At 40.9% G+C, this 12,231-nt stretch overlaps 1 protein-coding gene across 2 annotated transcripts; it reads left to right on the top strand.

The window, feature by feature from the left end:
• Nucleotides 1-282: 282 nt before the first annotated feature.
• kif7 (kinesin family member 7) lies at nucleotides 283-10,548 on the top strand. 2 transcript variants are annotated; one of them, XM_051380448.1, is made up of 20 exons: nucleotides 283-367; nucleotides 2,264-2,656; nucleotides 2,779-2,976; nucleotides 3,107-3,506; nucleotides 3,605-3,952; nucleotides 4,148-4,340; nucleotides 4,422-4,589; nucleotides 4,815-4,973; nucleotides 5,258-5,394; nucleotides 5,528-5,649; nucleotides 6,163-6,318; nucleotides 6,414-6,619; nucleotides 6,780-6,977; nucleotides 7,375-7,500; nucleotides 7,729-7,905; nucleotides 7,989-8,204; nucleotides 8,426-8,632; nucleotides 8,750-8,948; nucleotides 9,206-9,367; nucleotides 9,806-10,548. In XM_051380448.1, the coding sequence occupies exons 2-20, from the start codon at nucleotides 2,326-2,328 to the stop codon at nucleotides 10,198-10,200; spliced, it is 4,098 nt and encodes a 1,365-aa protein (XP_051236408.1). In that variant the 5' UTR covers nucleotides 283-367; nucleotides 2,264-2,325; the 3' UTR covers nucleotides 10,201-10,548. The 2 variants fall into 2 exon arrangements, with proteins under 2 accessions (XP_051236408.1, XP_051236407.1); XM_051380447.1 differs by having other exon boundaries at nucleotides 286-367; nucleotides 2,218-2,656.
• The last annotated feature ends 1,683 nt before the right edge of the window (nucleotides 10,549-12,231 follow it).

The following is a 12,231-nucleotide window of genomic DNA, read 5'->3' as shown; positions in this document are numbered from 1 at the left end:
AATATTTGTTTTTTACACATAAACTTGATATATCTTAATTATACTACTTCTATTATAATATTGTATTGCTTTCAGCATTTTATTAATGCATAGTTATTAAATATTCCCTCAGCATAATTGCTCGCAGTGTTTATTATGTGACTAACAATTCTCTATATTGTGTTATATTCTGCAGCTGAAGCTCTGCAGATGAGAGTCAGTGGTTTTTACCTCTCAGCCACAGCCATGATGCTTTCCACAGACCACACCCAACATTGAGCACAAACTTCCCCCCGGGCTCCTCCCCTCGGCTGCCCCTCAACTTCCATTCTCCAAGAAACCCTCCAGAGTTATCCTGAGTCCCTGGTGTAACTTCTGCTGCATTAAAGTAAGTTGTGTCCGCTGTTGGTGGTTACGAGGGCTCACCCGGTCCGTGCATGTTGTTGTTGTTGTTGTTGTTGTTATTGTTGCCTTTTTCTTATATGTTGTAGCACTTCTTAGATAACGACATCCAGCCTCATCCTCATGTTTTGATTTGTGTTGTTCGGACTGCTGGCTAACTGGCTAACTTTAGCTTAGCTGGAAGTTATCCGGGACACAGGCTGCGTCAAACTAGCGTGTAAAAGTTGAGAAGCTGCTTTTTTTTTCTTTTATAGAAGATTTAGAGAAGAGGCCATGTTTTTGTGTCTTCATGGATAACGGTAACAGTTTACTTTGTTAAACAGCGGTAACGGTGGCTAACGTTAGCTGAAGACATCTTGCTAACACAGTCAAAATAAGTAACTTCACGGTACCGTGGTGTTTTTTAAAATGCTGTCTCGGTGCTGGCAGCCTGTTTGTGGGAACTTTCGCTGGTCACCTTTACAAAGTTTCCCCTCAGGATTGCCGTAACCGCACGTTTGATACATGTTGGTTGACGTTACTGACGTGGTAACGTGCAGTAACGTCAACGCTACGTTACTTGTCTTAAAAGAACAAAAACAACCGATATTTGTAATGATACCGTTACTTATGGATCCTAACGTTACATTAGGGTAGTTTTAGTCAACTCTGTAAACTTTTAACTTTGTTGTTTAATTGTCAGAGGTTAGAAAGTTAGAGAGCTGCGTTTAAAATACGGAGATGGAGATGTTTACCTAAAATACATTTGCCAACTAGACCTCATCTAAGCTTTTTTATTGTAAAGTTTCAATTAAAAGTTTTTTGCATATTTGGAGCAAAGGTTTGTGTTACCTGTGTTACATATATGTAGTGTCACTCTTGGAAATAGCATCAAAACACTTGTCATATCATCTATTTGTTGGCTGTTTATGTTTATTTTTAATATAAAGCAGCTCCAGGATGTGTTGAGTATTTATTAACATTGTATTAACATAATAAACACACATGTATTCTGCCAGCTGTTGTAGAAAAAATATAGTTTCTTTAGGTCTAAATATGCATACAAAAAGCCCTATATAGTGTAAACCTGCTCAAAAGAGAAAGACATGGGCTACGTGAAGCATTTTATATTGTAGCTCAAGGCAGGACAATATATATATATATATACTGTGAGACAATATGCATTTGCCAGGTAGCTGCCTCTTTATTAACTCTGGTTGTAATGGGACATTGCTGGCATGGTTGCAAATCAGTGAGCAGGCTGAGCTTTATGGAAAACATCGGTGTGATGAAGTACCGTAGTCACTAAGTTGTCAGGTATTTAATTTGCTTGATGCGCTAAAAAGACAAAAAAAAACCAGATGTAGTAACGGGTTAAAAACAGTTAATTAATTAATAAATAAGATGATAACAGTGCCAACAAATCCAGTGACTATACAGTATATAGTCTGTGCACCGATCCAATACCACTTAATTTATTAGCCCCAAAACAAGACCCTGCTACTTCCTAGTTCTGTCTGTTTATTACACACACACACACACACACACACACACACACACACACACGTATCAGCTTAGTACCCTGTATCGGCCAATATGCAGAGTTCTCATTTCTGGTTATTTGATTTATTAACAGTTTCTTTCCAGAATAGTCTCTATATGACGATATATGCAGTATATTGATATTGTATTATTGAAGTATATATTTATCTTGATCACCCATTCCTGTTGTAGCTTAAAGTGAAATGGTTATAGAGTGTGATTTGTGATTTTTTTTTAAAAAGTGTGCTTGGTTGGTTCCTTGCATTATCACATAATCAATCACATTCTCACTAATAGCCACTTTACATTTTTCAGCTATGGAAAAAAACCTTTTATGAGACATGATGTCTGTCTCCTCCAGTGGCCCAAAGATGATCCATACGTAGCAGAGGAACACAGAGGAGCTCCAGCTGTGCAGCAGAAATGTCTCCCAAAGTCCCCGGTGGCCAAGGCAGAGGGGATTATTCTGCAGTGCAAGTAGCTGTACGAGTGCGTCCCCTGCTGCCTAAAGAGCTTCTACACTGCCACGAGAGCTGTATCACCGTGGACTCGGAGCTGTGTCGAGTCACGCTGGGCCACGACCGACACTTTCTTAGCGACTACCTATTTGAAGAAACTTGCTGTCAAGAGGAGGTTTATTCTGTGTCTGTCCAGCCACTCATAGATGCCTTCTTTCAAGGTTTCAATGCCACAGTCTTTGCCTATGGCCAGACAGGCTCAGGCAAGACTTACACCATTGGAGAAGCTAATATTTGTAAGTTGTTTGTTTTCCTTAATTGTCCATGTCAGTTGTTGTCAGCTCAATTTATCCTGTATTGATATGGCTCAGCTAAGTTTAGGACTATGGGTGTTTTGATTGGGTTTTTTTATTCTTAGGTTCTTTTAGAGATGAGGAGCAGGGTATCATCCCGAGAGCTGTTGCAGATGTCTTCAAGTTGCTAGATGAGAATGACCTTGCAGACTTCTCTGTTCGAGTCTCCTATCTGGAGGTCTACAAAGAGGAGTTCAAGGACTTACTAGAAGTGGAGACCGCCAGCAAGGACATCAACATCCGGGAGGATAAAGGCAACATTGGTATGGAATAGGCAGCCAAATTTGTCTTAAAGCATGTTTGTGTGTGATTGTGATATGAAATGTTATGCAGCATTTTACTTTATGTCCGCACTGATCTGCATTTAATATTTCTACCTTTGTGACTTTATAGTGTTGTGTGGCGTAAAGGAGTGCGAAGTGGAGGGTCTTGATGAGGTGTTGAGTTTACTAGAGTCAGGAAACACAGCCAGGCACACTGGTGCAACCCAGATGAATCCAAACTCTAGCCGGTCACACACCATTTTTACCTTGTATATGGACCAGCGTCGGGGAAGCTCTCGCCTTTATGGGAGTGCTACAAGTTCTGGACCACAAATGTTGTCTTCCAAGTTCCACTTTGTTGACCTGGCAGGGTCCGAGCGCATCTTAAGGACAGGGAACACCGGAGAGAGACTCAAAGAAAGTATCCAGATTAACAGCGGTCTTCTGGCTCTGGGAAATGTTATCGGGGCACTGGGGGACCCCAAGAGGAAAGGCTCTCACATACCATACAGAGATTCTAAAATCACAAGGTACATTTCATGAGTTCAAGTTCATGAGATACTTTAGTATACCATTCTAATGTGAAATGTCATCTTGGTTAAATTTATATAATCCTTGTTTCACCTAGGATCCTAAAAGACTCTTTGGGAGGAAATTCAAAAACACTGATGATTGCCTGCATCAGCCCGTCCTCCTCAGACTTTGATGAGAGTCTGAATACACTAAACTATGCCTCAAGGGCCAGAAACATTCAGAACCGGGCAACGGTCAACTGCAAGCGTGAGCCTGATCGGGTGGAAGGGCTGGAGCAACAAATCAAGGCCCTACGCAGAGCCCTCGAAAACCGCCACCGCTCAGAGACCCGCATCATTTCTCATGCTGATCCAAACAGGAGACCACGCCTTGGAGAGGGAGAGATCAGCAGACTGCAAGTCCAAAGTGCCCACTATAGGACGTGCACAGACACTGCTTACAGGTTAAAACACATTGATGGATAGAGTTACATTTAGTCTGTCTGTTTTTACCACTACTAACTATCTCAGTATGTATTCAGCATGTCAGTAGAGTGTCTCCCATCATGAGCATGAGATTTGTGTATTGCTACATTTTTATAATTCAAGAAGCATTAGTGATTCCTTCCTTCAGATTGTCTGTAACTAATATATCACAGGCTGCTGAGAGAACTGCAGAGTGAAGGGGCTCTGACTGCAGAACAGAGTTTGAGAGTGAAGGAATGGCTGTGTTCAGTGGAAGAGGAACGGAGCGGGCTGACCACTGCCTCAGGACCAGATAGTGGTATCGAGAACAGCTCCACCGAGGACAGTGTCGCATTAAGGAGAGGGAGGCCTTCTGTAAGGAACCAGGTGTGTGTCTCTAACACTGCCATGTTTTTAGGAATTTAGGAAATTATATGTTTATAAATGTGTTATAAAAATTTCACCCAGGATCCTGAGTCTGCGGAAGAGAGGTGGAACCAACAGCATGAAAGTGAGAAAGATGAAGAGAAAGAGGATAGTATTGTCCAGCTTCAAGCACAGATCCAGCGGTTGGAGAGCGAGAACACAGACTTTTTAGCTGCTCTCGAAGACGCTATGGAGCAATACAAGCAGCAGGTGAGATGCAGTGGAATTCTAATGTTGTTTTTCCATAAGTGTCACTGTTCAGTTATGGCATGGTCACAGCACGGTTAACCAAGCTGAGCTGTAGTAATGCCACCCACTGACAGGTGCCATGATAACCAAATAATCAGTGTTATTCACTTCACCTGTCAGTGCTCATAATGTTATGGCTCATCTGTGTTTGTTCGTAACTTATTTGATTGCTTTCTTCTGTCTCAGAGTGATAAGCTGCAGGAGCAACAAGACTTGATAGCAGAGCTGCAGTGTCATCTGTCTTCTCCAGGGCTGATCGGTCTGGGCCTTAACTTGAGAACTCGGCCACATACAGCCCCTATGGGCTCCATGCAGCGCAGTCAGAATGGAGGCACATACAGACAGGTAACCAGCTAGCAGAGCTACTGTTTTTTTTTCTACCCTGTGCTGGTGTGTGGATTTAAAAGTAAAAAAAAAACATCTTATAATGAAATGAACACACACTGAGAAATAACTAGAAAAATCTCTTTAAGATACATAAATTAAGTAATTTCCCCCTGGGATTATAAAAGTATTTCTGATTCTGACTCTGATTCTGATAAACAAGGCCAACTGTTTTTATCTTATTTTTACTATCATACTATAGTTGTCTGCTTGTTTGTTGATCTGTGTATGTATGTGTGTTGTAGCAGGTCAGTCCAGTGGGCTACTTTGGTAATGGGCATTGTAGTGATCAGGATGGTAGCCTCTATGAGGAGCTCCCAGCAGAAATGCAGGACATGGAAGAAGAGGGCAGTCGTTTCAACTTCAGCCGGGAGAGACGCAAGTATGTTGTGTTTTTAAATCAGAGCTTGCAGCTTAATACTGTTTAAACTAGTGCGTATATTAATAAAATAAATTACAAAACATTACAGACAGTGTTAATGTAGTTGCACATGTGCTCATGTAATGTGTGAAAGGCAGGTGAACCTTACCTGGACCAAGAGGGACATGCTGTCAGGAGGACTAGCAGCCGGTGGAAGAGGGCTCTTATCTCAGCTACTTGAGCCAGACCAGCACCCCTGTTTAGCCAGAAAAGCATGTAAGTTTAACAACCTTAGATGTCCTTATATCTAGATTAAGGAGTATTGATTGGGAAGCCAAGTCAAAATAAAATGATCCAGTGGTTATTTTTTGTTTGTTAAGAATAGTCACAATATTTACAAAATTATTTATGTGACCTCACTATTAAAATCTTTCACAGTAACATTTGCACAGAAAAAGTATTACAACCAAAGGTTTGGATTTTCCCCCAAGTGTTTGACATGAAATCTTTTTAGGATTCTCACCAGCAATGATCCACTGATGTTTATTTGTTCATTTTCAGGTTTGAGAAATATGGGATTATTTTGTTTTGCACAAGTAAATTTCAGTGACACCAGCCACATATGGGATCAGAGGTGACACGTTGATCCGGTAGACTCAGGGGGAACCACGGACCTTTAAGATCTGTTTAGGATGCTAGTGTTGCCTGTGGTGAAAGGTTTGTATAATACCCAATTTACTTAATATCACCCTGCTGACGTATTGTGTACTCTCTCAAATCTTTGTGAAGCCAACTCTAGTACTGGGGAGACATCTGTGCGTGAAAGTCTGAAAAGTTTTGAAGGTGTATCAGAGTGGGGACTTCATCAGGCACAGCAGAAAATCCGGGAGCTGTCTGTCACCATCCGCATGAAAGAAGAACTCATCAAGGAGCTGGTCAAAACAGGTAGCCATATAAATCTCTGCATCTTTTCCAAAGAGAGGTTCTCTTCTGTGTTTTTGTAAATCAATTGTTTGTGTTTTTTCTTCTTTTTTTTTAAGGTAAGGATGCGCAGGCCCTGAACAAACAGTACAGCCATAAGATCACGGCTCTGGAGAGCGAAGCTGTGCAGGCTCGACAGGAGCTGCAGGAGGCCCAACGGCAGCTGCAAGATCTAGAGAAGCAAGAGAAAGAGATCAGCGCAACAGACAAGACCAGAGCACAGGAATGTCGCAGGAAGATAGCTGCTGCCCAGAGCAAAGTTCAGGTTTGACTCTCATACCTCTGTATTCATGCATAATAACAAAACAGACATAGAATGATGCTGATTTGCTTGAGAATAGTTTTGTGCAGCTAAGATACAAAACCATGTCCATGACACGGGTATGCACATTTGAACTTCTGAAAAGCGTGTGGTTTCGTATTAGGTTCTCAGTCAACGTCAGAGGGATACCGCTCGTCTCGCAAACCTTCCTGCACAGAGTGAACGTCGTGTGTTAGAGCTGGAGCGAAGTGTTCAGAGTATGAGGCAGCAGCAGGAGCAGCTGCAGAGGCGGCTGCGCCAGGAAAGTCAGCAGAAGCGACGCCTGGAGACTGAGATGCAACGAAGAACTCACAGAGTCAAGGTATGTCAATACTGCAGAGGGGCAGCATTGTGTTTAAAGATAATGGCGGGTATTTTGTATGTAAATTATGTCACTTACTTCACCATAGAGTTTCACATTTGGAGGAAACACTGCTCTCTAGTGTAAATGCAGAAGTCCAACAATCTAACCTGAAAAGTGATTACAACATAGACATGTATGTCTATGTAACATAGTATGTCCTTATTTGTTTAATGAGAATGTTACCTCTGCCAATCAAAAGCCCAGATGTCTGGTAATGGTGTAAGGAAAACATATTCGTATACTGTATGAGGGCCAAATGCATTTTATTTCTTTAAGGCAAGGATAGTTTTGCTCTATACTAGTCCTGCATTTGACTTTTATCATCCTCTCTTCCACCTCTCCTTCCCTTCTGTAGGAACTCGAGATAAAGAATGAGCAGCAGCAAAAGATCCTGAAAATAAAGACAGAGGAGATTGCTGCCTTCCAGAGGCAGAGACGCAGCGGCAGTAACGGCTCTGTCATCTCATTGGAAGAGCAACAGGTCAGACAAAAACTAACTTTAAATTCATAGAAACCGCACTGCCTTAAAACCCTCGAAGAAAATGAGCAACACAATGGTTTGATCTCTATGTTTAATTTTTTTTCATTTCAGTAAAGTAGTGTTGAATTTTGTTTATGGGGCTTCCACTCCCCTGGAGCCTCAGTCTGGGTGTCTGTCTGTAATTCTGTATGATGTGTGAGCTTTTGTGTCTTGATTCCCTGCAAGCAGAAAATCGAGGAACAAAAACGCTGGCTGGATGAGGAAATGGAGCGGGTACTGGAACAGAGGAGAGGGCTGGAAGATCTAGAAGGAGAGCTCACTAAACGAGAGGAAATCCTGGCTAAGAAAGAAGCTCTGCTACATGAACGCAGCGGCCTGGAGACCAAGAGGCTCCGCTCTAGTCAGGTATTAACAACCACAAACGCCTCGATTCAGTCACAAAGGAAACCGACAAATGCTTGAAAAGTTTTTCTTTGTCTTCCCTTCAGGCCCTGAGTAAAGACCTGGTGACACTTACAGGGCGTATTGAGTCACTTGAGCGAGAGCTGAGTGAGAGGAATGGTCTTCTTCGGAGTGGCAGTGCTCAAGACTCACAACAGATTCGCCAAGAGATCTCCAACCTTCGTCAAGAGAAAGATTCACTGCTTAAACAAAGAGTGGAGCTGGACGATAAGCTGCGGCAGGGTAACCTGCTTTCACCTGAGGTCAGATATTACTCTGGGGTTCAAGCAGCAACAGTTGTCTGAACAGTGGAGAGAATATGTTTTTGTCTTCATAGCACTGACAGATGTTATTTCAAATTAAGTGCTGCAAACACACATGGCAATAATAGAAAATCTGGCTAAGCGTGTAACAAGTCCTCACTGGAAACTGTAATATTACTAGTTCACATTTTCAAGTCCTTCTGTACCACTGGTGTTTTTAGGAGGAGCGGACACTGTTCCAGTTTGACGAGGCGATCGAGGCTCTGGATGCAGCGATTGAGTACAAGAATGAAGCCATCACTCAGAGACAGAGACAGCTGAGAGCTTCTGCCAGTATGCTCTCCCAGTGGGAGATGAACCTAATGGCCAAACTCAGTTACCTTTCTGCATCTGAGACCAGAGCTCTGCTGTGCAAGTACTTCGACAAGGTCTGTTCAACATTCAACCTGAGATTCAGCATTTTTAAACCGTGTTCTCATCCACTTTATGTCTGAACTCACCAATATATATTCGGAACTGAGTCTTGATGTGGATTGTTCTTTTAGGTGGTGTCTCTGCGTGAGGAGGAGCGTAAGCTACAGCTTGCCCTGGCTGAGCTGGAAATGCAGTTAGATGATCAGCAGAGGCTGGTGCAGTGGTTAGAGAACGCTCTTGATCGCACACAACTGGACACAGACCGTCGGCTCACGCAACAGCAGAAAGAACACGAGAGGAGCGTGCAGCTCTTACTGCAGCAGTGTCGAGGTGCAGATCACATTAACATTTTACAAGTAAAAAGATTTACCAGAAAAAGATTGCCTGTATATGTTTATATGCTTGCACTACACTGGAAATATTTTAGGCTAACAGGTAGAATATAAGTTGGATAAAAGTGAGGGTAATGGAGAAAGTAAGTTATTAACCATTTTCCCTAAGATATATTTTACCTGATTATTTCCATAATCAGCCATAAAAAATTACAATATTTGCATACCCTTGTTTGTGTTTCCTCGTCCCCCCAGAGCAAATAGACGAAGGCCTGGCAGGGAGGCAACGGCAGTTTGAGGGATGGATCCATAACCTCACCAAGGAGCTGAACCACTACAAGGCGGCAAATCTGGAACTAAGCAACAAACTGAGGGAGCTTTGTGGTTCAGCCAGCCAGCCAAAAGAGCATGCTAAAGGTAAATGTATGATTGGGTCAAAGTTTTTGTTGCTTTTAATATTTATGGTTCTGAAGATCATTGTGTTTACAGCTTGAAGCAAGAGTGCTTCAGATATCCATGTTATTAAGCCATACTTTGCTTCTTGTCACATAAAACAACATAAGTGCAAATATCCTTTCACATATCCTCAGGCAAATCCACTTTGCAGTATTTTTTAAATAATTTGGGTCTCTACTGTACTCTACTAATTACCACTAATTATTTTATAAATTACAAAGAGCCTGATTGTTGTCGCGAACAGGGTAGCTTTTTAATAGGTATAATTATAAATTCTATAAGAAATATATATATATATATATATATATATATAATATATAAATCTCTGATCTCTGTCTTGACATTTTTTTTGATATTTAATAAAGCGTAGTAGCACTCAAGTCAGTTGTTGTCTTTCAGTTGGGGCATCTGATGGTAAACCAGCAGGCATCGGCAGCATGGAGAAGCTGAATCGCTGTCCTGAGGACATCCCAGGGGGCCGAGGGACGGGGCTGTCCGACAAACCTTCCAGGTCCAGGGAGGAAATGCGCGAGTTGGTGAACACCCCTCTTCCATCCACATGGAGACGCTCTTCTCTCCCCACAGAGGAGCCCGCTGCAATGGAGGAGTTGTGGCTCCAAGCGGCTGGGGATACTCCTGTTAACCGTGTAGTTCAAACTGGTCTGGGGTCCTGGGGCGGGCCGACTGCCCTGCCTGTGGTTAAGTCTCGCCGAGAGTCCCGCCGCTCCAGCCTCAATGTCGGACCACTGACTTCAAACAATGCAATCATTGATGTACGGAAGAATCCTGTCTAAAAATCAATGTATTGTTTTACTTAATACCATTCACATAGATTTTTGTTCTGTGGTTCCTAAAAATATTGTGTCATATTATCCATCTGTAGTTTTTGCATTTCAATTTTTGTACATAAAGTTTTTTAATGGACAAGGACACCCACTGATTTTTATATGAAGCACTTTCACTAAGATAAAGTTTATGTTTCTGTTTCATACAGTAATTGGTAGGAACGTGGTCTTACCAACCATGAAAGTCAATAAGAGGTGAATGATTTGCATCATTACAAAATGATATTCTCTTGCTCTCTAATCATGTAGTCTTTTTACCTTCTACAATATTTTATATTAAAATGTTTTTGCCTTCAACACTGTTCTGGTTTGTGTTTTCATTTCTGTTCCAAGTCGAGGCTTTTCAAAAAAAAGTTCTTCCACAACTTGTTACACAAGAATAGGGAGATTATTTTTGCTGTAAAGTCTGTAATTATTTTAAAAGTGAAAGTGAATTTCCATTCTATCACAGTTGATGTAGATGAGGCATGAAAGCTGCTGTGAAATTCCTGATTAGTGAAGGCGTGTTATGGGTTTTAAGTGCAGCTGTGATCAGTATCAGGGGAGATTCCGGGTTGGCCACTGCTGACTCTCGAGTCCTCTTTTAGGGCAAAAATTAAATCAGCACCTAAATATTAACAAGGGGATGAAATAAAAATTCAAGTGATAGCTAACACTTGCATTTTAAGCTTGCAACCTTTTTATCCATGGGGATGATCAATAATACTACCTTGAAAAAACTAAAATATGCACCTAAAAGCCAAAAAAAAAAACAGAACCTGATGTAATATAAGGCTTAAAACTGTTTTTTGTCTCACATTTTTAGATTCAGTGTGACATACATACATACATACATACACACATACATACATACATACATACATACATACATACACACATACTATACATATAACTACAGGTAGTCTGAACAGAATTGAATTGATAATCTTTAAGTTTTTTAAGTTTTCTTCAGTAATCCAGTAATCATTGTCTGTATATAAATGGGCACATTGAAAATTACTAATAGCTTATTCGGCATAGTTTTAATGACATCAATATGCTAAAATGTGAAAAAATTATAAAACGGGGCTGAAGTTAGAGCCCACTGCTAACTTCCAGAAACTTCTTGGTTTAGGGTGTCACTTTACAATATAGACCAAGAACTTACAATACTTTGTCTACCATCATTTAGCTTGATGGTTAATACTGACCTGATGTAACAAGCAGTCAAACCTGAACATTCTAATTATAATTTATGTTGATAATAATTGTTTGATTATACATACTGCACAATACTGTATCTTAGGTTTTTTGATTTTCACTTAATTGGAGCATCAACTGTTGTCATCCAAGTTATTTCTCCACTGGTCTTCTCAAAAAGAGTCCTGGCTCTTTATTTCATGAATAAGAGCTCAACATGTGTAAAGTAAAGTAAATAAAAGAGTTTATTTCTTTCATTTCTCCATATTGCAGTACAGAGTGTGTGATATAGGAGTGTGGAGACCATCTGAACAGTAGAGGGCGGTATATCCTCACATGAGTCTGGAATATTTCTGCACTCATCTCTATGAAAGCAACACTTTTTTAGGTTTGAAGACAAATCTAAAAGTCTCCGTACTGAAACTTGGATTTTTTCTAAAAAACAAATATTTGCCCCTTTAAAAAAACAGATTACCAATGTTAAATGTTATTGTTGATTTTGATCCATTTGAGCAATAAATTCATTGAATTGAACTCCATGTGTACCAGAGATTGTGAAAATAATTACACCAATGAAATTTGAAATAGATAAATCTAATAATGGTCTAATAATAAATCTAAAATCAGTTCTTCAAATCATTCTAGCTCCAAAACAGTTGGCAGAGCATCTTAGGCCAAAATTAGCAGCCATGAATTCGGGTCAGAGATGATCCATCTTATCTGAGGGGACAGGCCTGGTTTCAGGAGTCTGAACAGGCCACAGAGGAGGTGGGCACCGTGTATATTGGGAGATTTTTGTCC

The sequence above is a fragment of the Dicentrarchus labrax genome, unplaced genomic scaffold (assembly GCF_905237075.1).
Source record: "Dicentrarchus labrax unplaced genomic scaffold, dlabrax2021, whole genome shotgun sequence".
NCBI lineage: Eukaryota > Metazoa > Chordata > Actinopteri > Moronidae > Dicentrarchus > Dicentrarchus labrax.
The sequence above is the reverse complement of the archived record's forward strand: the minus strand, read 5'-3'. Positions and strand labels throughout refer to the sequence as shown.